The 24,177-nt window shown below is 54.2% G+C and overlaps 1 protein-coding gene across 3 annotated transcripts in view; it reads left to right on the top strand.

Annotated features, from left to right (window-relative positions):
- The window catches only part of ZNF710 (zinc finger protein 710), a 65,793-nt gene extending 42,629 nt beyond the window's left edge, over positions 1-23,164 (top strand). For 2 of the 3 annotated variants that reach the window (XM_059056621.2, XM_067029911.1), the window contains 4 exons: positions 11,995-13,483; positions 15,697-15,888; positions 16,377-16,551; positions 20,443-23,164. In XM_059056621.2, coding sequence (XP_058912604.1) covers positions 12,023-13,483; positions 15,697-15,888; positions 16,377-16,551; positions 20,443-20,612 — 1,998 coding nt within the window. In that variant the 5' untranslated portion in view covers positions 11,995-12,022 and the 3' untranslated portion in view covers positions 20,613-23,164. The remainder of the gene's footprint in view (positions 1-11,994; positions 13,484-15,696; positions 15,889-16,376; positions 16,552-20,442) is intronic. The other variant, XM_067029912.1, reaches the window with a different exon arrangement.
- The last annotated feature ends 1,013 nt before the right edge of the window (positions 23,165-24,177 follow it).

Consider the following 24,177-nt stretch of genomic DNA (forward strand, 5'->3'; position numbering starts at 1 on the left):
CCACAAGACCCTGTGTTCTCTCTGTCGCTTTGAGACACTGGGGCCCCAGCCACGATGGGCTTGCTTTGTTTTCTGTGGTAAATCTGTTTCTCTTATCACTTCTGATCACTCCAGATTAAACACAGAAATGTAGAAGGCAGGGGCTGGGGAGGCTGGGCTCGGGATTGGCGTGACCCTCCCCTCCAGGGAACACAGGAAGAAGGAAAGGGAAAGGGGAATAGCATGATTTTAACCTGTTCAGGTCCCACCTTTACCTCCTGTTGGCTCTGTGACTTGGACAAGTAACAGCTTTTCCAAGCCCCAGTTTGCTTATCTGTAAAATGAAAATTAAAATGCTCATCTCCCCGGGATGGCCTGGATCGTGTGCCTGTTCGGTAGTATAAGCTCAGTTAATGATGGCTAAAAAGAAGTTAGAAAAAACTGACAACCCTTCCTCCTGCCTTAAACTGTGGAGATGGAGACATGGGTCCGACAGCCCACAAGTGGGTGCTTCCTTTTCTTAGAGGCCATTTAGGATCACAGCGAAAGAGTGAGTTTTGAAGAATGGGTGTGAATCTCACTATCCTGTCTGGAGTGAGGGGAGCTGGGTACCTTGAGCATTGCTGTGTGCCCCAGCCTTGGGCCAGGCCCTGTGTCCCATTCATACATTCACACAAGGCAGGGTGGAGCCTAGAGGAGGTATGGGGCATGGGGCAGTGTATGCGTGGACTTTCCCTGAACTGCAGTGAATTCCTGCAGAGGGATGCTGGGCCCCCACTTAGCCCTGGGTCTAGGTCCGGCCTTGTTCTCTCTTGAGGGGGCCTCTGGCACCTCCCCTAGCCTGGCCTCAGAGAAGCAGGGCCAAGCCCCTTAGGGTGCCTTCCCCCAGTGAGCCCTCGCCCCCTGGACACCTCCCATCTGTGCTTCCTTCCTCCCTGCGGTAAGTGAGGTCAGTAGAGGGCCTGCATGGTGGCAAGGCAGGGGGTCCATTCTGGTATCTGTCTGAGTCTAGCCCTTGGAGAGAACCCAAGAGAAAGAAGGCTGGGGCTGATGAAAGGGGGTTTCTTTTTTTCTCCTTTCTTTCTTTCTTTCTTTCTTTTTTTTTTTTTTTAAGCAAAGAGATAAATAAATGTCGCCCTGAGATGACAAGAGAACATTGAAAGAGATAAAAGGCGAGTAAAAGGGACTAGAGACCAGAAGCAAAGGACAGGGAGGTATTTGGACTCTACACTGCGATGAGGGGAGAGATGAAAGAGGAAAGAAAGAGATGGGAATGCAGGACCGAGTGGCAGAGCGGAGGATGGGGTTGCCACGGAAACGGAAGGAGGGAGAGGAAGACAGGATGGAGAGGGCTGAGAGCTCAGTGCGGGCGGGGCCTAAGAGAAGGCTCCGGGAGGAGGAAGGGAAGCCATGAGGGGCTTCCAGGTCTGAATCAGGCCCCAGTGTGGAGAAACTGAGGTTGGTAAGGGAATAAGACCTGACCCAGAAAACTCATCCTCGCCCAAAGGTGGTAGGGTGGAGAGAGCTGGGCCTGGGCCCCCCGGGGCTGACCCAGCTGGGGTCTTCTCTACCCTACCTGTCAGGGACTGCCACTCTTTAAGCCTCAGTTTCCACAACCGTAAAACGGAAATGGTAATCCCAACCCCAGAGGGCTGCCTAGAAGCCTAGAAATTGCACATGGGCCTGACAAAGTTCAAGCCCAATAAATGCTCCCGTTGTTCCTTCATTTGTGGTTCTTATCTTTGTCCGTGAACTTGTGAGCCCAAGTTTTATTTGTTTTTCCCTGTTACATTAAGCTGGTGATCTTTGGGTTCAGCAGAGTGTACTTGTTTGGAGGATAGATGTGCTTTTTGCTTCTGGAATTGGAGGAAAGACACAGAGCCTTCCAGAAACATGAGACCTGCTGTCCCTTCCCCTGGGAACAGGGACTAGTCCTCAAGTTCAGAGAAAGGAAGTACAGACTTGGGGGTTTCCACCTGGGGCTCGGCAAGGGGCCTCTTTTTCCTTTGCACTTGACTATGCATATTCTCAAAAGGGCAACAATTCATTTTGTGCGTGCACTCTGCTAGGAATGCACTGTGAGCCCACGGGTGAGTTCTCTGTCCTCTTGTAGAGTCTGTGATCTAATGGGGACACCAGACATTGAGTGAGTACTTACACAATCAAATCTGTCATTAAAAATTGTGGTAGGGCTTCCCTGGTGGCGCAGTGGTTGAGAATCCGCCTGCCAATGCAGGAGACACGGGTTCGTGCCCTGATCCGGGAAGATCCCACATGCCGCAGAGCCTGCGCGTCCGGAGCCTGTGCTCCGCAATGGGAGAGGCCACAACAGTGAGAGGCCCGCGTACCACAAAAAAAAAAAAAAAAAAAAAAAATTGTGGTAAAGCCCAGGAAGGAAAAGTATTAACCTTATAACTGCTTAGCACTTGGGGGACCAGACCTGGTTGGGGAGAGGGGCGTCAGGGAAGGTTCCTGAGCAAGTGATGCCTGATTGAAAACTGAAGGATGAGGGACAAGGAAGAGCATTCTAGGCACGGGGAACAGTATGTGAAAAGGCCTCATGCAGGAAAGTCTGTTATAGAAAATGAGGAAAGCCCACGTGGCTGGAGGGTGATAAGTAAGGGGACAAGCAAAGTGCTGTGAAGTTGCCACATAAGCAAGGGCCAATCAAGCAAGGTCTTACAGGTGTTTGGTAACGTGTCTAGACTTAATGCAGGCCAACAGCCTGGTAGGGGAGCCCAAGTGTGTGGGGTGGCTGCCATGTTTGATGTGGATGGATGGATGGAAATGCACCGGGAATCAAGAGCTCTCAGTTTGGTGTCCCCATTGTGGGGTGGGAGCCTTGGGGGCCTCAGTTTCCACATCTGTAAAATGACAGCATTGGAACCAAAGTTCCTTCCAACCCTGCTGATGAAGATTCTAAGACCAGCCTCAAGGGTACACAGCCAAAGTGGCCTGGGCAAAGGACCTTCAGTGAGGCCACTGTCCTGCTGTGGGAGAGCCCAGCTTTCCTCCTTTGTGGCAAGTGAGGGGTCAGGCAGGAGGACCCAGGGCCCACGGCTTCTGGGTACCTGGTGACTTCAAATCAGAGGCATCACATCACTCCTTTACCCGCATCCATGGGAAGCGGACGTGTGCTCCATGTGCGGCTCTGCGGGCAGCTCAGTGTTTGCCCCCAGCAGTTAGTGTGGCAGACGCCCTGCTAGTTTGGGCTCATTTCTTCAAGGATCAGGGACCCACCCAGTTTTCCTCAGGACACAAGGGTCAGCGAGGGTTCCCCAGGCCGGCAGCAGGGGCTGGCCCCATCCAGGGACCAGGGCTCCCCAGGACCCCACAGGCTTGCTTCTCTGGACGCACTTGCTCCTTCCTCCTCAGCCCACTTGCTCAGGGTCTCTGGCCCCTGGTCCCGACACCTCACGGCATGCCTTCACGTAGTCTTTGGTTGAGAGTGTAAGGCTTGGTGCGTAGCCGCGTTTCCAAGAGAGGAACCTGCTTGGCCTACGTCTTTCTGGGGCATGAGGAGGAACAGGCCAGCAGTATGGCTGTTGGTCTCAGCTCCAGTATGAACTGCCTGTGGTCGTGGGGGAGCATGTAGGGGGTGGGAGCGGGTCTGCTGCATGGGGGCCCTGGGCTGGGCCTGGGACCCCTACAGGGAGAGGGAGGAGAGGGCCCATCACGTGTAGGGGGCTTCCCTGATGGCGCAGTGGTTGAGAGTCTGCCTGCTGATGCAGGGGACGCAGGTTCGTGCCCCGGTCCGGGAGGATCCCACATGCCACGGAGCGGCTGGGCCCGTGAGCCATAGCCGCTGAGCCTGCGCATCCTGAGCCTGTGCTCCGCAACAGGAGAGGCCCGCGTACTGCAAATAAACAAACAAACAAACATCAGGTGTAGGTTCACAACTTCAGGGGGAGGGCACTCTTCATTCTCCTTCAAGGCCAGGTCACATGAGAGTGCTTGTCAGCTCTTACCAATTAATTTTGAGAATCAGAATAAATTGGGGAGTTTAGGGGAAGTACGATGTCCAGGCTCCAGACCCAGAGATTCTGGTTTAACTGGCCTGGGGTGAGGCCCGGGCACTGTGCTCTCATCAAACAATGCCAGTCGGACCCTGTGGAGTGTCTCTGCCCTTGGAGGAGTTTGAATTGAGAGGTCTCATGAATACACTGGGCCCAAGATTGTGCCTCTCGCCATGGGGACTCCATCCCTCCTTTCCTAGGGTTTAGCGGTCCCTGTGACCTCCCTGGAGGAGGGGCCCTCACACAGTGGCTGCTCTGTGGCAGCCAGGACTGCCTCAGCCCAGCTCACTTCAGTTTGTAGAGGCAGAGATGTGGCTCCCAGGATGGGTCTCGTTGCCCCGGCCCTGGGAGAACAGGAGGGGAAGCGCTTTCAGGACAGTCCTCACTGTCATAGGGCTGGAGGGACCTCAGTGCTCCTGAGCCTTCTCTGTGCAGCCTGGAGGCCACCCCAGGGAGGAAGCGGGACTGTCCTGGAGGTGAGATGGGTCAGGGGGTGGGGAAGAGCCCAGCATTTGTAGATCTCTTCAGCAAGGAGGCAAGGATTTCCCCTCAGTCTCATTCATTCATTCATTCACTCGTTCCGGGTCTTCAACGACTAGGCTTCCTCCCTTCCCCTTTCCCTGCCCTGGCATTTTTCTCTCCGGACACTTCCCTGCTGGGCCCTCTCTGCCCTCCCTGCAGTCACTGTCCTCTGGGGTGGATGTCTGGTAGGGGAGATGGCCCATAAACAGATACAACTATGAATCAACATGATTTTATCAGCGTTCTCTAGAGAAACAGAACCAGCAGGATATATACACACAGAGAGAGATTTATTTTAAGGAATTGGCTCACACGATTGTGGAGGCTGGCAAGTCCAAAATCTGCAGGGCAGGCTGGCAGGCTGGAGACCCAGGCAGGATTTCTGTGATAACAGTCTTGAAGCAGAATTCCTTCTTCTCTGGGAAACTTCCGTTTTTCTCTGAAAACTTCAACTGATTAGATAAGACCTGCCCACATTAAGGAGGGTAATCTGCTAAAGTCAACAGATTGTAGATGTGTTGCTGTGTGGCTCACAGCAACATCTATCAAGAGATTAGCATTTGGCCAAACAACTGGGCACCCAGCCTAGCCACATGTAAAATTAACCTGATGTTCTCAGGCTGTGGAAGAGGCCCTCGCCCTGCCCCTGGCTAAGGAATATCTCCCGGGAGGCAGTGCCTGCACTGACTCCGAAAGGATGAAGGGATATTCACCCAGTGCAAGGGAAGGGCAAGTCCTGGCAGGGGAGTTAGGCTGTGCAAAGGCCCCGAGGTAGGAAACAGCTCCATGTATGTGTGTGTGTGTGTGTGTGTGTGTGTGTGTGATGCAGAGGGACAGGAAGGCTTAAAGGAGGGTCAGGTAGAGCTTGGCTGGGGACAGCCTTGGGCAGTCAGCTAAGGCACGGGAACTTCATCCGATAGGCCATGTAGCTGAGGGTGGGCTTCCAGGCCAGAGACCTGCTTCACCAGCATTTCACTGTGTGACCTTGGACCAGTCCCTTCCCCTCCCTTAGCCTCAGTTTCCTTATCTGGAAAAGGAAGTAGCCATACATGGTGAACGTCAGGTCCTCCTGTGGTTTGTGGGTTGGTGGCGCAGCCACTCTGGCCTCTGGAGGCAGGGCTTAGCAAATCTGTCCACAGAGAAAAGGGGAAGCTGAGGCAGAGAGTGGCCCCTATAAGGAGGAGACTCATGTACTTCCCCCTTGGCCACCCCACCCCCCAGCCCAGCTGCCTTGTCAGTGCTGGGCCCAGAGCTGCTGAGTCGAGTGAGGCCTTGTGGGCTGGACAGAAGTGAGACTGTGCAAGGAGCTCTGAGGTTTGCACAAACCTCCAGCTTTTGCTTTCGCTTCCTCTTCCTTTCATGGGATGTGAGCAGAGTTTACCCTGAAGTCTACCATTAGGGGGACATGAGAGGAAACAAAGAGGGTGGTTTTGCTATAAGTTGAAGTCCCGTGAGTGGTTTTTTTGTTTGTTTTTTGTTTTGTTTTGTTACGTTTTGTGTTTTTTTTTTTTTTTTTTTTTTTTAACAGCTGTGTGCGTACCTGGACCTCCTTTTCCCCTCCCCGGGCCCAGCTACCTGTTCTGCCCCACTCCGGGTTCAGTTTTTCAGGACCCAGGGGATGCTTCGCTGGGCCCTGTCCCCACCCGACCCAGCGCTGCACCTCCTACCTCCCAACGATACTGGCACTTAAGGTTTTAGACTGAGTTCACTCAGAGCAGCTCCCTGAGGATGGGAGCTTATTGTGCTTCCTGCTGTATCCCCACGACCAAAATGGCACCCAGCACCTGGCAGGTGTGTTGAGTCAGTGATTCAGTGGCAGGACTGGAGACCACAGCCTCAGAGTCGCCTGGTGATTCAAAGCCAAGGGGCGAACGTTTCCCCCCCAGCAGAAGCCCAGGGCACTGCGGGGCCTGTGTCAGGGAGCAGGCCCTGGCACTTGCTAGGCCCTCAAAAATAGTCATCATCAGGGTGCTTGGTGACATCCCAAATCTGGGCTCACAGAAGCCCCAGAGCATTCCTATGTCTTAAGTTTGAGATGTCCTGGTGGTGAGCATGAGGCAAAGCATACCCAGGTGGTCGCCAGGTCCTATTGGTCCTTCCTTCCAAATGGCTCCTTGTCCCGCCAGCCCCAGGCCAGACCAGGCCTCAAGTGCTCTGCCCCACTCTCTGTGTTCCAGAGCTACTCTGAGCTCCCTTACCCTCCCCTGGTGCTTGAAGGGGTCTCAGTGAGAGGAAAGGATCTTTTAAAGCAGTGTGGATGAGAAAAGGTCTCGTCTTGGGGAGGGGACCCTGGAAGACAGGCAGGTAAGCCAATGGATTAACCTGCCCTCAAGGTTCCAAGAAGCCTCTTGTGCCCATCTTACAGATGAAGAAACTGAGACCCTGAAGGGTCAGGTGACTTGTCCGGGGTCACACAGCAAGTCACTCGTTAATTCATTTGACAAGCTTGTGTCAGTGTTTACAGGAACCATAGTACAGCAATAGATGAAGCAACAGTGAGAGGTCTGGAGGACCTGGGTCCCTGCCTGGGTTGGGGAGACCTCCTGCTGGGCCTCAGGGGATGAGACTTGGGTCACTCCCCAGGGCTGGCCTGGCGCTCAGTCCTGGGAGCGGGTGATGCTAAGCCCTGGGAAATAGAGCAGCCCTGGGCTTCTGGTGTCACCGACACAGTCCCCTCCTCTCTCTCCACTCCTTCCCTTCCCCCTCCCCTGCTTTTGTTTCTTGGCCTCCACAGCCCTTCTCCCTCCCTCTCTCTCTCTCTCTCTCTCTCTCTCTCTCTCTCTCTCTCTCTCTCTCTGTTATGGCCTCCCTTCCCCCTACTCCTAGTGCAAGTCTTTAAACTACAGTCAGGCAGTGATTCCATTTCCTCTCTTTCCCTGCCTTTGCCATTTCCTTTCTCTCTACCCTGGGGACTGAGGGTGTCCTGGTAGGAGGCCGAGCTGCCTCAGCTCTGACGGCCCCTCATCTCATAGTCCAGGCTGTGCAGAGCCCGGGTGGTCTGAGCTCCCCCTTCCCTTGGACATAGTAGAGAGCTTTTGTTCTGAACCCGTGGCACAAGAGGTGGGAGAGAGGCCTTGCCCTGAGAAAGGAGGTGCCCAGGCAGATGACAAAAGGGCCCTTGAGGTGTGGGGCCCGCCCTGGCACACAGGTGGGACGCACCTGGCAGGCTCTCGTCCTGCCCTGGGCGGCCTGTGCCAGGACATACAACGGGAGAGTTGTGGCCTCTGAGAAGGGGGGCACCAAAAAGATGGCCCAGGAGGAGGGGGAATAATGACACCAGGGTTGCAGAGCCACCAGTTTCCCACTCCCCCGCCCTGTGTGTGATAGGCGGACTGACACGTATGCGAAACACAGGTGAATTAGATTCCCTCTGTCTTCGTTCTTCTGTCCTCTTTCTTCTGTCGCAACAAACAGAGCCCCTCCTACACACATGAGCACACACACACACAGCCTGCCTGGCTGCCCTAGTGAACACTGAGCCCCATAAGCCCCTTAAACATGTATTTACAGGGTGATATGTGTCTGGTCAGGCAAGTATCTATCCAGTAAAAGAAAGCAGGGGCCTGACGGGCCAGATGGGCAGATGGGTTGATGGAGGCTCCCAGGAAAAAGTGCTTTCTGAGTGGAGACCCAAGGAAGGGCTGTGGCTGCCCTCGAGGGGGACCCCAGTTCCCCAGTCCTGCCAGAGCCTTGGACCAGCCAGACAGGGACAGGTCTGAGGCTTCACGCTGAGGTTTGCCCAGGGCCTGCCCGTGCTTTGCTGCTGGCTCCTGGGAGCTGAGGGGGCTGGGCTCAGAGCCATGACGTGACCTCCCAGGTTGCACAGACAGACGCAGCGGAGCCTGGATGGGGCCGGGCGGCGGGGCCCGCGTGCTGACCCAGCTCTGCCCTCACTGCCAGGGCACTCTTGAGCTTGCTGTTGGTAATTATGCCCCAGATTCCTGGGCTGTGGAGTGTGGTGCTCAGTACCGCCGCCCCCATGGGGTTGTTCTTAGGATGAAGTGGCTTTCCTGGGACCTGGTGAGCACTCAGTCACCACCTCTGTGGTTAGTTGTTGGCACCTTTGCGTCCCCGCACGTGGGCTCAAACCCCTTGAGAGCAAGGACTGTGGGCAGGTCCCCGTTTACACCCAGGCACAGGCTCCAGTCCTCAGCCCCAAAGTGAAACCTCCCACCTGTCCCTGCAGGAGGGGGACACGTGGTGGCCAAGGGCAGGTTCGGCTTGCACCTGGGATCCTGGTGTGAGCCTTAGGAGTGGCCCCTTTTGCTCTTAGAAGGTCCCTCCTAACAGGGATGGCACGTTACATGATCACCTCCGTGTAGGGGACCGCAGCAGCCCTGTGCTCCAGCTCCCGCAGGCAGACACTGGCTGACTTTTTCGCCGCTTCATCTGCCAGTAGAGTGATGTTATGGGTTTCTTTGCTTCTGTTCCCTTCAGCTGCCAGAAGAGGGGTGGTGCCAGGGACTGGAGCCAGAAGAAAAGCACAGGTGAGGGAACTAACATTTCCACTGGCATCCTCATCTCAGCACCCCAGGACTCGAGCACCATATCCCTCTCCGCAGAGACGAGGAAACTGAGGCTCAGGATGTGACAGGATATACCTGAGCTAGAAAAGGATATAGTCCAGATTTGAACTTAGAATCCAGGGCCAAGTCCTAGCACAGGCTCCGCTGTTGAGGGTCAGTCCCTCCCCTCTGCTGGCCCTGCCTTTGAGGAAGTCTAGACAAAGTGCTGAGCTGCTTGTTTTCTCAAACCCACAGCAGACACAAGGGCTGCTGCTGGGTGCTGCTGGGCACTGTGTCAGATGGGCCACTGCCATCCAAGGCAGTGATGCTCCCCCACAAGGGCTGCGGTGGGCACAGCGGTCATCTCTGGACACCACAGGGGTGTCCTCATCTCCCTTACATCTCCAAGCACAGGGCCTGACCCATAGCAGTGATTTAGCAAATATTTGCTGCACTAATCAATGAATGAGTTCTTAGTCTCTAGAGGCTATCGCAGAATCACCCAAACCTTTGCTCGAATTTTGGGCCCCAGAACGGAGAAGTCTCTTAGCTCTGTGGTTTTCATCAGAAGAGGCTGCTTCCAGAGATCTGGGCAGATAAGTAATAGTGACTCTTTACATTTGGTAAGGGCTTTATAATTAACTAACCCCCTTCATCTACGTTCTGACCTCTGGGCTCTCACAACCCTCCCATGGGTAGGTGTTCCCATCCGCATTTTTGGACGGGGAAACTGAGACGCAGAAGGGACTTTAAAGTGACTTTGCTTTAGTCACTTGTACGCGACAGAGCTGGGACTTGAGGCCAAGCTCAAGTTGGGTGTTCTTTCCAGCAGGGGGAGGGAGGTGGGCTCTGAATCAGGGCTAGCCCCCCAGCCTGTTCCAGGTGGACCCAGAAGTTTCCTTCCATCTGACCCCTTCCAGGAGAGCCCTGGTTTAAGCTTAAATTAGTTTAATCTTTAGTGTCTGTTTCAAGGAGGCTAAATTCCTCCCTGGGGTATTTTATTTTTAGCCGGCTTCAGGAAGGGGAAGCTCCTCTGGCCTGTGGGGGGAGGGAGACACCAGGCCGGGAGCTGGTTTCCTGAGGAAGGGCCTCCGCGGGCCATGCACCTGACCCTGGCCCTGGGAAAAGAGCCGGCGAGGCAGGCAGGAGCCACCCCAGTCCTGTCTTCCTTTCCCCTTCCTTATGGGGTGCCTCTGATGTGCTGTGCCGGGCACTGAGCCGGAGGTGGGGTACAATCTGATGAGTATCCCAGGCCAGGGAGGAGGCCCTTCCACATCCGGGCTGGCGGGGAGGGCTGGGAGGGCTGGGAAGCCCCAGGAACAGTGGGAATTTGAGGGAAGCCTGGGGCGCTGGTGGGAGGAGCCGGCAGCTCACCGGGGTTGGGGAAAGGGCACCCGGGTGGGAGAATCCCTGTGCAAAGGCCGAGGGCACTGGTGCACCTGGAGCCTCTAGGAAGGCAGGAAGCTGATGCACCAGGGGTTGGATCTTGATAGGTGGAATCATTGGCTTTTTTAGAAACACCTGTTGGATCAGAGAGCCTAGCTGTGAACCTGGGAGCCAGTTTTAGCATTCATTTCAGCCAGTTTTCTTAAACTTGGTAGCCATCATGGAGCCCTTCTTTCAAATCAGATCTCACATGGAATTCCAGTGTACAAATCAGACACAAGCTGTATATGTTTTTTTTTAACCCGCTAATATCTTTTTTTTTTTTTTTTTGGCTGCGTTGCTGTGTGCAGGCTTTCTCTAGTTGTGGTGAGTGGGGGCTACTCTGTTGCGGTGCGCGGGCTTCTCATTGTGGTGGCTTTTCTTGTTGCGGAGCGTGGGCTCCAGGTGCGTGGGCTTCGGTAGTTGTGGCTTGCGGGCTCTAGAGCGCAGGCTCAGTAGTTGTGGCTCGCGGGTTTAGTTGCTCCGCAGCATGTGGGATCTTCCCGGACCAGGGCTCGAACCTGTGTTCCCTGCATTGGCAGGCGGATTCTTAACCACTGCGCCACCAGGGAAGTCCCCACAAGCTATATTTTACTCGGTATAAATTTAGGTATTTAAATGTCTAACATTTAGCTAATCAAGAATAGTGACCTGTTGTGATGGGCACAGTCATTTAAGCATCAGGGCTGACAGGAGGTAGCTGCTGTCTGAGATCGGCCTCAGCACCTAGTTGATTTTTGTGTGTTACCTTGTTTTTGCCCAATATATTTTTTAAAAAACCCAAAAGACCGCATTCACATGGCCAAGCTGTTACAAATGGTGACAGTTGTTTAACACCTCACTGTACAGTCTCAAGGTCTGTGCAAAATTAATTATACCTTGGCAACAAAGCCAGTGGGCCTACTGAATGTGTAGGGATGAGGTATATATTACATTTGAGTAGATGGTTTGGTTGTTTTTGTTTTTGTTTTTGCGGTACGCAGGCCTCTCACTGTTGTGGCCTCTCCCGTTGCCCGGGACGCGCAGGCTCAGCGGCCATGGCTCACGGGCCCAGCTGCTCCACCACATGTGGGATCTTCCCGGACCGGGGCACGAACCCGCGTCCCTGCATTGGCAGGCAGACTCTCAACCACTGCGCCACCAAGGAAGCCCTAGATGGGTTTTTTAAATAGCAGAATCTTTATTTTTTGCAATTTTGGATCCGATTTTTTTTTTTTTTTTGGAACCTCTGAAGGACATGCAGAACGTAGTTTGAGAACCACTGCGGAAATCCAACCACCCTGTTTCACAGATGGGAAGACTGAGGTCAGCAAGGGGGCAGGGCTTACCCAGGATCCCACTGGGAGATGGAGGACATGGAGATGATCGGATACACAGAGGGTTATCATTGCTCCCCGTAATTACAAGTGTGCCCTGTTCCCAAGGCAGGAATAGAAAGGCGTCAGGGACAGACACACCCAAAACTGGCTGAGCCTTTGCTGAGTGTGTCTGTCTGTTGTCTGCGCAACATTGAGCGGCAGTGCTAATGTTCCCTTCTCCTCCTGCAGCGATGCCCTCCTAGCCAGCCGCCACGGGATGGAGGGCTTCATGGACTCAGGGACACAGACGGATGCCGTGGTGGTGCTGTCCTTGGCTCAGGCCGCCGTGCTGGGCCTGGTCTCGGAAAATGAGCTCTTTGGAGCCACCATAAGCGCCGAAGCCTTCTACCCGGACTTGGGGCCGGAGCTGTCCGGGGCGGCCATGGGGGAGCCCCGGGCCCCGGGCCCCGATGTCTACCAGCTGGCCTGCAATGGGCGGGCCCTGGAGGAGCCGGCAGAGGAGGAGGTGCTGGAGGTGGAGGCAGCCTTTGAGAAGCACACCCGGCGGAAGACGCGGCCACCTGTGCGGCTGGTGCCCAAGGTCAAGTTTGAGAAGGTGGAGGAGGAGGAGGATCAGGAGGTCTACGAGGTGTCCGTGACCGGCGACGACAAGGATGCAGGCCCAGCGGAGGCCCCCACCGAGGTGGCCAGTGGCGGCTGCGAGGCCCTGGTGCAGAGCAGCGCCGTCAAGATGATCGACCTCAGCGTCTTCAGCCGCAAGCCCCGGACACTGCGGCACCTGCCCCGAACCCCACGGCCAGAGCCGGATGTAGCCCCCTTCGACCCCCACTTCCCCGACCCGGCCCGGGACGGCTTCCCCGAGCCCAGCATGGTGCTGCCCGGGCCGGAGGCCCTGCCCACGGAGTGTGGCTTCGAGCCGCCGCACCTGGCCCCCCTGAGCGACCCTGAGGCCCCCACCATGGAGTCCCCGGAGCCCGTGAAGCCGGAACAGGGCTTCGTGTGGCAGGAGGCAGGCGAGTTTGAGGCCGACGCAGCCGGCTCGACAGTGGAACGCCATAAGAAGGCCCAGCTGGACCGGCTGGACATCAACGTGCAGATCGACGACTCATACCTGGTGGAGGCGGGCGACCGTCAGAAGCGCTGGCAGTGCCGCATGTGCGAGAAGTCCTACACATCCAAGTACAACCTGGTGACACACATCCTGGGCCACAACGGCATCAAGCCGCACTCGTGCCCACACTGCAGCAAGCTCTTCAAGCAGCCCAGCCACTTGCAGACACACCTGCTGACGCACCAGGGCACCCGACCGCACAAGTGCCAGGTGTGCCAGAAGGCCTTCACGCAGACCAGCCACCTCAAACGCCACATGCTGCTGCATTCGGAGGTCAAGCCCTATAGCTGCCACTTCTGCGGCCGCGGCTTCGCCTACCCCAGTGAGCTCAAGGCCCACGAGGTAAAGCACGAGAGCGGCCGCTGCCACGTCTGCGTCGAGTGCGGCCTGGACTTCTCCACCCTGACCCAGCTCAAGCGCCACCTGGCCTCGCATCAGGGCCCCACCCTCTACCAGTGCCTCGAGTGTGACAAGTCCTTCCACTACCGCAGCCAGCTGCAGAACCACATGCTCAAGCACCAGAACGTGCGGCCCTTCGTGTGCACCGAGTGCGGCATGGAGTTCAGCCAGATCCACCACCTCAAGCAACACTCGCTCACCCACAAGGTAAGGACGCCACATGCCTCCCCCAGCAAGGACCCAGCCCCTGGGGTCTCCCCCCGCCTCCCCTCAGGGGCTTGGCCCCAGGCCTGAGGCTCTGCCCTCTCCTCCTGCCATGCTTTCATCCAGTGCTTCCCGAAGCGCTGCCTAAGATCTTTTAGGTGGTGAACATCTCTCATTTTTATAGTTATATTTTTTTGATGAGTGTTAGAAAAAAATGTAATTGAAATTAGTTTTTTAAATAGTAGAACTTGACTCATTTTAAAACTTTTTAACTGAAATGTTTGAGGAATCCTTGCAGAACCCAAGGAGCACAGTTGGAGAATCGCTGATTCTCTATCTCGTGGCTGGGAGGACCGAGGCCGGAGAGAGGCCAGGATGCCACGGGGAGGTAGATGAGATAGATGGTCAGAAGCTCAGAGGGCCTCCTTTGCTCCTTGTAATTACCCAAGTCTATCAAAAGCTGTGTGCCTTCCCTTTAGAAAAATGCTAAATATACTTCATTTTAAAAGGGAATAGATGTAAGGAAAAATATTTGCTTTGGAAAAGTACAGTTGGTTCTAGAATATGACAAAATGAAGCAAAGTGGCTTGTTGGGGACAGAAGGTGGAGCAACACTGTCCTTTTCCACTGTGTCCCTAGATATAAACTTGACCAGTTCTCCCCTACCTTCCTCTTACTTCAGGCCACTGGCCACCCTGCCTTTCCGCCAACGTCACCTCCTTTGAGAGGCTCTTACGTCCAGACGGGGAATGAGGCCTCTCAGTTCCCACAGTCCCACTCTGGCACTTGTCCTGCCCCATGGTTTCTACCCCAGATCCAACCACCTTCACTCTTTGAAGCTGAACATGCCTTGAGCTGCCACTCTCCATAATTTCGGCCTTAGAGACACTCCAGGTCAAACTCATGTCCTTATCTCTCAAAGTGGACACTACAGTGAGTAGGGAAGAAACAGCCTGCCAGGCTGAGAATCCAGCCTTTCCCAGCCCTGGGAACTCTTTCTGCTGGAGCAGAGATGATTCTTAGGTTTCATTGCAGGTGATCCTCATTCAATTGGTGTAGCCACCTAGAGTGTAATGTTAAGAAGGATTCTGAAGCTGAATCTGGGCTCAGCTGTAAAACCAGATGATTGATTCTTTATGCCTGCGGACAGTTGGGGGTTGCAGGGGGGTGAGGGTGGGGAGAGTGCAAAGTGATAAGTAAACATGCTATATATTTGCCATCTTTCTCCTCTACTAGGAGACTTAAAAATCCCCACAAGTCCACAAAGTGTTAAAAGAGAAATAATACTGTGAAGAAAAGGTGAAAGCAAAAATCAAAGGCTGATAAAATTGAAAACATTCCCATTATCAGCCTCAGTTTACACATGCGCGCACCATGCCCTTATACTCCCAAAGGGCAGGGCCCCCTCGTGGTCATATACATCATCTTCGCTCTGTCAAGCAGGCGTACAAGACAGGAGACACAGCCTGTCTGCTGAGAGAAATAGACACGGGAACCGTTAAATTATAACATGAAACTTTGTACCAAACAAGCAGTTGGGACAGCAGCTGTGACCACAGAAATGTGTCTGTGCCACTGGAGTTCTACAAAATTACTGGGGTTCTAGGAACTTTCGTCCTCACTTTCCTCCCCAGACAATACATTGTGCTTCCTGTGCACACAGCACCCTGTCCTGCTCTGGGGGTCACCTCCAGACCATGGGAAAGCATGTTGACCATCCAAACCATGGGGTTTTCCCTTGGAATCTTTGTCTCCTGGGGCTGTGTCCCAAAGTCCATCAGTGATAAGAATCACCTGTTGGGATGAAAAATTCGTGGGAATTTGAATCTCCAGGGAGGGGCCTGAGAGGCTTTATGTTCAACAAGAGCTACAGGTTGTTCTTATCACAAGAGAAGCTTAGAATACACTCTCAGGGGTCGTGGACGGGCTCCGAGGTTTGAGAACTCTTTAAATTCTACACAGACCTGAGTGTTTTGTCATTTTTCCTGGGGTGCTCATACCTTTAATCATACTCTCAAAGGGGTCTGTGAACCAAAAAGACCACTGAGAGACAGCACTGAGGTGAAAAATATATACATGCATCTTTTTTTTTTTTTTTTTTTCCCTTTTTTTGTGGTATGCGGGCCTCTTACTGTTGTGACCTCTCCCGTTGCGGAGCACAGGCTCCGAGCCTGTGTCCATTGTGTGGCCCTGACCTTCGCTCCCACCCCCCACAGGGTGTGAAGGAGTTCAAGTGCGAGGTGTGCGGCCGGGAGTTCACCCTGCAGGCAAACATGAAGCGCCACATGCTGATCCATACCAGCGTCCGGCCCTACCAGTGCCACATCTGCTTCAAGACCTTCGTGCAGAAGCAGACCCTCAAGACCCACATGATTGTACACTCGCCCGTGAAGCCATTCAAATGCAAGGTACCAGGCCTTCGGGCCCCGAGGTGGGACTTCCCCACGAGTGGCCTCCGCACGACGGCAGCAGCCAGGACCCTGTGTGGGCAAGGGAGCCCTGGTTGGGTGAAACTGCCTGGGCACTGGGGGTTGCGGTGGGCGGTGAGGGTTCAGGTCCTACAAGCTACTGAGGTTGTTTTTTGAGAATTGGAGGGAGGGAGTGAAGGTCACGGTGCAGCCGCAGGGAAAGAGCCCCGGCCCGAGACTCAGTGCACCCGGAGATCTGAGCCCTGGCTTTCTGACAGCTTCAGCTCAGGGATTGTGGGGCAGACACACAGGAACGGTGACCAGCAGGGGGTCGCTCATTCCTCAGCCTCTGGGGTCACATAGGAAAGGACAAAGTGAGTGCTGTCCACAGCCGATGGGATTCTGGCCCAGCCGTGGAGGTAGGCGTGGCTGGGGGTCTGGAGAGCACGGGTTCCCGGGCTGATGAGGCCGGGTGGGGTGTGTTCCAGGTGTGCGGGAAGTCCTTCAACCGCATGTACAACCTGCTGGGCCACATGCACCTGCACGCGGGCAGCAAGCCCTTCAAGTGCCCCTACTGCTCCAGCAAGTTTAACCTCAAGGGCAACCTGAGCCGGCATATGAAGGTCAAGCACGGCGTCATGGACATCGGCCTGGACAGCCAAGGTGGGTGGGCCACACGCAGTGGACAGAGCAGGAGCGGTTCTGTCATGGCACACTCAGGAGCCGCCTGTCCAGTAAGGGGAGTGGAGAGGTTGGCCAGGCCTGAGACCTCATTGGGGTGGGCTCAGGTCTGGAGAGGGAGCACCCTGGAGGGCCACCATGGTGATAATGATGGGATATTTGTGTATTCTTCAGAGGACTTACAAGGGCTCACATAAACAATAATAAAAATAATTTGTTGAGTGCTGTGTGCCAGGCCTTTATTAACTCATGTAACCCTCACAGTGAGGTTGGCTCTGTTATTACTGCCATTTTACAGACGCAGACACTGAAGGACAGAGAAGTTAGGTAACTCATGCAAGATCATTACTGAGAGATGACATTCTTTTTAAATGGATGGGAAAGAAAGTAACAAAAGGAAAAATGGCAACTGTAAAGATAAGGGAGAGCCAGGTGAGGTCACAACCCCAAGTACACCGTGGGAGGTCCTATGGGCATGCAGAGGGGAGCCCTGAGCTTCCTAGTCGCCAAGGCAAAAAGGGATGTACAATCAGTCACATTCTTCATAGTGCCTGCCAAAAAGAATGTAGCACACAAACTCAGGAGAAGTGTCCTTACCTCTGCAGTTGGTGCAGGTTTCATTGGCTGTTGGTTATAACATCCCTGCATGTTAGTGATGGCCTCTCCCCTCAACACTGGTCAGTAGTGGAAGAACTGTAGTCTCTCTGGCCTCTCATGGGGAGGAGGCACTTTAGAGACCCTACAGGAAGGAGAAGCCAACTGTACTTCAGGAAGGTTCCTTGTATAGTTTGGAGCTATTTGACTTTCTGGTGCTACTTCTGAGACAAATTAGCTGGGAATGTGCCCCGACAATCACCGGGTGAGTTGACTTGCCATGTGAGATTACTCACTAGGAGTCAATCAGTTGCTGGGGGATGCTGCAATAACCCGGACTTAGTTTTGGAGCAATGAATGGCTGGGGGTGGGGGGGGGCGTGGGGGGGGGTTTCTGGCAGAAACAGGTGTCTTCAGTTTTCCATTCTGGGTGAGGATGAAACGCTGTTGGCTGCACATAGATGCGCTGTAGCTCCTTCTTACCCAAAATGTGGTTCTAGGACCAGCAGTGTTGGCATCACCTGGGATCTTGCTAGAACTGCAGGCTCCACCCCACCCCAGACCTGCTGAATCAGGATCTGCATTTCCAAAAGATCCCCAGGTGATTTGTTTGCACCGGAAAGTTTGAGAAGCATTGAATAAAGTGATGGTTTTCAAACTTGAGCACGGGAGCGTGAGAATCACTCCAGGCTTGTTAAATCTCTGGGTCCCACCTTCAGGGCTTCTGATTCTGTAGGTCTGGGGTAGGGTCGGATCATTTGCATTTCCAACAAGTTCCCCAGGTCAAACCGAAGCTGCTGGTCAGGAACCTCACTTTGAGAACCTCTGACCTAGACTCCAGAGAACTGTTCTCAAACTTGGCTGCACATTGGAATCACTTTGAGAATTTTTAAAATGCTGATGCCTGAGTCTCAACCACAGACATTCGAATGTAACTGATCTGGCGTGTGGCCCGGACACACGCCAGATCAGTTACATAGCCAATACATAGTATTGGCTAGCCGATACTATCTAGCCAATACTATGTATTGGCTAGCCAATACTCAATACTCTAGTGGACATGCCAGGTAGCTAACTCACCAGGAGGGACCAGAGCAGGACTGGCCCTTTTGGAAGTAGCTGTCCCTGCACACCTCGCTCCCAGGGGGTGGTTAAGGCCTAAGCTGTTTCCACCTGAGGTCAGTAACCAGGGATGCCTAGGGTTGCTTTGTTCCTGACTGTACCAGATGACAGAAAGTAAAGCAGGGATTGGCACGGGAATGGCTGGGGCCCAAGTCCACCCGCCACTCATGTATAACCTTGGTCTGAGAAGCTCAGGCTTGACACTTGTGCAGGAGGAAGGCAGCATACAGTCTAGATGGAACCACCCAATAAACTATAGGACTGTAAAAAATGGTACAGAGTATTCCCTGGGGCCAACTGGACAGGCCAAATAGAGTTAATAAGAGGAGGATGGGAGGATAACAGACCCAGAGGTAGAAATTTTCCCAGGGTCTTTATTTAGCTTGTTTTTAATCAACTATATGGTATGAAGGTGTGGCACAAGGATTTGAGGAAGAAAGTGCCTAGGGGCTGTAAGATTTGGTACAGCTGAGGGAACTCCCTGGAGGTCAAGTGGTTGGGACTTGTGCTCTCACTGCCCAGGGCCGGGGTTTGATCCCTGGTGGGGAACTAAGATCCCACAAGCCATGCGGTGTGGCCACAAAAAAAAAGAAAAAAAAAAAAAAAAAAGAGTTGGTACAGCTGACCTCATTTTATAAAGTCAGATGCTATGAGCACAAGTAAGAGACACCCCATTCAGACTGGTTTAAACAATAAGGAAATAAACTAAGAAATGACTTGCAGTCCGGGCTATCTTCAAAGTTGGTTGATTCAGCCCCTCAACAATGACAGGGTGAGGCTCCCTCTCTCTGTCCACATTATTAGCTGTGCTTTTCCTCATGGTTGCAAAATAGCTGCCAGTGGCCTTTAGGGCAATATGCTTCCTTGTTCACCTCCATTGGAAGAGTAAGAGCCTGCTCTCCTTTGCTCTGTGAAACTAATAAGAACATTCTAAGAACTCACTAGCAGGCCTTTCCTCATGATTCACTGGACAGAATTGGGTCCCATCCCTAATCCTGAACCACTCATTGGCAATGAGTGGGATTACCCTTCAACCAGTGGTTCTCAACCGAGGGGTGAGTTTGCCCCCCGGGGACATTTGGCCATGTCTAGAGACATTTGGTTGTCACAGCAGGGGCAATGCTACTGGCATCTCGCTGGTAGAGGCCAGGGTTGCTGGGAAGCATCCTACAATGCATAGGACAGTCCCCCACAACAAAGAATTATGGCCCAAGATGTTAATAATGCCAAGGTTGGAAAACCCTGCCTTAGACTCATCAGGGCTACCCCTGGGCTGGGGTCCATTTCTCCCCAAACACATCACATATCCCAGGTGGACAGGGGCAGAATGCACACGGGCTCAGCCACAGTCCCTGCCAGCAAGACTCCCAGGTCCCCAGGCCCTGGGCCTCCCTCCCTCCATAACTCATTGAAAGGCAGCCCCACCCAGGCTCCTTTGTGGTTTTCTATCTGGCTTTTGTTCCAACAGTAAGAGCTTTATAAAAGATTTCAATCTGATAAAATTACAAGAGGCCTCTTAGAGTTTTTATCTCATTGTCTTTGTTAACCTACCTTGAGTGCTTGGCCTTGGAGAGCTACGCCTGAGGATACCACTGGGTAGAACTGGCACCAGGTCAAAGGAGAAACAGCTCCCTCCAGCCAAGTGAGGTAGAGTTGCACAGTGGATCAAAACAACAGCACTTGCTGGGTGCCCTTTGGGAAGTTGACTAACCTCTCTGAACTTCCTTTTGATCTCCTAAATGGGGTTGCTGTGAGCATTCATGAGATGATATATGTGAAGTGCCTGGCATACAGTAGGTGCCAAACAAGTGATGTTGCAGACATGATATAGTACCGGAGGCTTTCATATGGCAAAGGGGACTAATGAGTAATGTTGCAAAGAATAAATAAGGGCTTAGTGACTTAGGAGGTGCAAGAGAGGTATGACCCCAAGAGTTCCAAGTCCAGGCCTGTACCCACTCGGCACACATTTGAGAAGCCACGGGAGTCGGGGGCCTCCCGGAGCAGGAGGCCTCCCGGAGCAGGAGGGCAGAGGAGGCAGCTGAGAGTCTTTTGGAAGAAATGACTGGCAGTGATTTCTTTAGTTCTGCTTCCCATGTGGGAGTGACTGGCTTTTCCCACAGGCAGCATCCAGGCCTAACTGTGCCCTCTCTTGCAGATCCCATGATGGAGCTGACGGGCACCGACCCCTCCGAGCTTGACAGCCAGCAGGAGATCGAGGACTTCGAGGAGAACGCCTACGCCTACGCCGGTGTGGACAGCAGCGCCGAGGCCAACGTCCTCACCGAACAGGCCATGAAAGAGATGGCCTACTACAACGTGCTATAGCACAGGCCGGGCCACCCAGGACGGGGCAAGGAGGGCATGGGGCGTGGGGGGAGACCCATGTGCTGCAGGCTGCACCTCCTGCAGCTGAAAAACAAGCTACTGCCCCACTGTCCTGAGCCCTCCCTCCCACTCAGTCGTTTGCACCACTAGGGACTTGTAGACCAAATGGAGACTGTACTACTGGCCTCAGCTGTGAACCAGGCACAGGCCCCAGGCATCCTAGGGAAGGAAGGGTAACACGGGAGGCCCAGGTCCGGGTCTCCTTGGCCTGCTGCTGTGGGAGAAATGCAGATGGGGGCCGTCTGGGGACAGGTCACAAGGGCATAGGTTCTCAAGTCTCTCCAGGCCCAGCAGAGCTGGGGTGGCCCATGTGGGCAGGGCCATCCTGATGGCTCCTCGGGGTCCTGTCACTGGAGGGAGATCTCTTGAGCCATGTCTTTTTTCTCCTCTGGACCCTCTCCTGCCTCTAGGGATGTTTGAGCTCCTGTGCTGGTCAGCCTTGCCCCCCACCTTTACCCCCCACCGGCCCTTGGGCTGCAAAAAGCCCAGGCCCAGAGCCCCTTCCCCCACCCTGTCCATGGACAGCCAGACAGGGCCCTTTGCCTTCTACCTCCTGGTGCCTCCCGCTCTCTCCTCCAGCCAGGCGTGCATGCGGCCTGGTCCTGGCCTTAGGAAAGCGGGGTGTAGCCCAACCCCCAGCTACCGTCCTCTCCAGCCGACCCCCAGAAGGCTCCCATCTTACAGCCCTGTTTGGAAGTGGGCATACCTAAAGTGGATTTCAGCGAACTGTTATCCAGTTCTGTCTCAAAGTGGGGCACCACCCCAGGGTCCCCCGACAAAGCCAGGACATGCCTTGCATCAGACACACACTAACAAAGACAGATGGAGGCCCCTTGAGTGAGGGGACCGGTGACGGGGTCGTTGGGGACCAAGAGGCGCTGTCCTCAAGGAGGCCAAGGAGGGCCTATGTAGGGGTGGGGGCCTGGAGTTTTCCTCTTATTTAAGGTCTAATAAGTATCCATTTTGAGGATGGGGACAGCCAAGAGTCAGCAGGGTCCCAGGAAGAGCAACATATTTAAAAAGGAAAATGAAGACCATAGAAGGAAAAAAAAATGGTTTTTTGAGCAAAGGGGGGTATTTTGAAGGTAATTTATTTTTTTTCTTTCCAACTCTATGTCACCTGTTATCTTTTCTGATGGAGATCATTTTCTTTTTGCCAGCGGAAGCTTTCTTGTGTGCTGTGTGTGCTTTGTGCCTCCCCAACCAAGAGCAGCGTGGCCTGCCCTGGCGGGACTTGGGCTCGGAGGGGACTGTCGGTCTGGCCCTGGGGCTTCAGCTGCTGGCAGGAAGCCTCTGGAGGCCAAGGCGAGAGGCAGGAGGCAGAGCCCGGCAGGCCATCCACCCTCTCCCAGCCCCTCTGGCTAGTGACTTGCCATGCACCACCCAGAGCAGCGGCCCACGGTTCGCTCCCTCACCAGCCCGCTCTCATCTCCTCGGTCCCCGCGCCAGCTCCTGCCCCAGAACTGAAGACTGCAGGCCCAGGGCGATGAAAGAGCACATTCAGGAATGATGGGGCACCCAGATGTTCACCCACTTGCCCCCTGCGGCCTCCGTGGAGGGGAGCAGGCAAGGCCACTCCCAAAGGCACAGGAGGTGAAGCCACCAGCTTCAGCCCAGAAACCAGGAAGCGGGGAGCAGCTGGGGAGGGAGGTGTCCCCCCAGGCTGTATCCTTAGTGAAGGACCAAGCCAGGCCTCAGGGTGGCTGAGATCAGGACGGAGGGGAGGACAAGGTAGCCTCGGGATCAGGCAGCCAGGTGCCCCTTCCTTCTCTGCTAGAGTTCCTGCTAAGCAGCAAATAAGAGGGCTGGGGCTCACGGGAGCCTCGCCCCGACTGTGGCTCTCCAGACCCCGAGGCCCCCCAGCCTCCCAGGTGCCCGCCATGATGACCCTCAGGTGGCAGTGACCCCGTCACTGTAGAAGACATTTTCTCCTGCTGAGCAGAAGCATCATCCCCCCGCAAACTACCTCTTCCCACAGCTTCTTTCTCCCCTGGTACCAAAAAGAACCCTGTCCCTCCTCTTCCTCCTCCCCGCTGCCAGGGCAGTGGCCTTGGTCTTGGAAACCCAGAGAGAAGGTCTGGCCCCCGGGGTGGGGCTCTCCTCTCTGCCCCCAGCCCCGCCATCAGCACCAGCCCTCTGCGAGGTTCAATACTTGAACGCCCCCCCTGCCCTGTGCCTTGGACCTGGGCAAGGCTGAGAGAAGGAAGCAGCACAACTCACAACTGGAGCCGGGTGGGCGGTGGTCTTGGCAAGGCTCCGGTCCTCACCCCCCACCCCACCCCACCCCAACCTTTTCAAAAGAGGCATGCAGCCTCTCGGGTGACTTGGAAACTCCTGGACAAATTCCATTCTAACTTATTTTGACGTGTATACAAACCAACTGTTTAGAAATTCCACTTGTGCAAAGCCCTACTGTGTTTTTATGTTCCTGTTTAAAAGAGAAGTTTACTTAGCAATAATTATAAATAAATGAATATTCTTTAGTGAGGTGACTGCGAGTGCTTCTTTCCATGGTTCTTGGGGACCTGGTCCTCACCCCTCCCTCAGAAGGAGCTCCCTACAAGGCTTCCCTCTCTGGGGGCCCAGAGGAGCCCCAGCCCATCCTTTGCACTAGAATGGCCACCTGCAGAGCTCCAAGCCCGTGAGAAAGGGGCGTAGGTCAAGGCCCCAGAATTCCCACCACTCGAAGAGAAAAAGCCGCTTCCTCACCAACAGGCCACCAGGACAGAAGCCAGCTCCTGATGCCAGACTGGGCTTCAGAGGCTGTGCCTTCTGGGGAGCTGCCAGCCCCTCGTCACTGATGGGGAAGAAGGGGACAGAAACCTTGAGCTTCCCCCCAGGAGTTGGGCCAGCCAGAGCCAGCACACCAGCTTTTTCTCCTAGAGCGCCGGGAGTCCAGTGATTACTGAGGAAGAGTGGTCTTAGCACAGAAGGCGGCTGTCAGTGGAGGTGGGCAGCTAGGACCCATCTCAAAGCTACCAAGGCTCCCAGCTATCGAGTTTCAGAATACATGAGAGCCCACCCAAATTTGGGAAATGGACTTTGGGTTGCCAAGTATTTATTTTCTCAAGTCAAGATGACACAACTCGGGAGTTCCCTGGTGGTCCAGTGGTTAGGACTCCGCGCTTTCACTGCAGAAAAGTAGAACATAATCCCTGAATAAAGGATAGCCCTTTACATTGGATCTGTTTAGCTTTATAGCAACTTTATAAACTTACTTTTCCAAGTTTTGCCATAGAATGGTAAAGAAGAACCCAAGTCTGGGACTCACTAGCCTGGACCACATGGGGGCCCCACTCACAGGCCCAGGCCCAAGTCCCAGGCAGCTGTGGGGAAGAGAACTGAGGCGGCCACTGTGCGGGACCTGTTTTGAGGACTGAGAAACAGGCAAATAAAGAGGTCTGGGCACGTTTAGAAAGTTAAAACTACCAAAGAAAAAAATAAATAAAAATATAACCGTACTCTATCGGAAGTGACAATCTCAAAATGGAAAAGAGGATACAGA

This window comes from Kogia breviceps, chromosome 3 (assembly GCF_026419965.1).
Source record: "Kogia breviceps isolate mKogBre1 chromosome 3, mKogBre1 haplotype 1, whole genome shotgun sequence".
In the NCBI taxonomy this organism is placed as follows: domain Eukaryota; kingdom Metazoa; phylum Chordata; class Mammalia; order Artiodactyla; family Physeteridae; genus Kogia; species Kogia breviceps.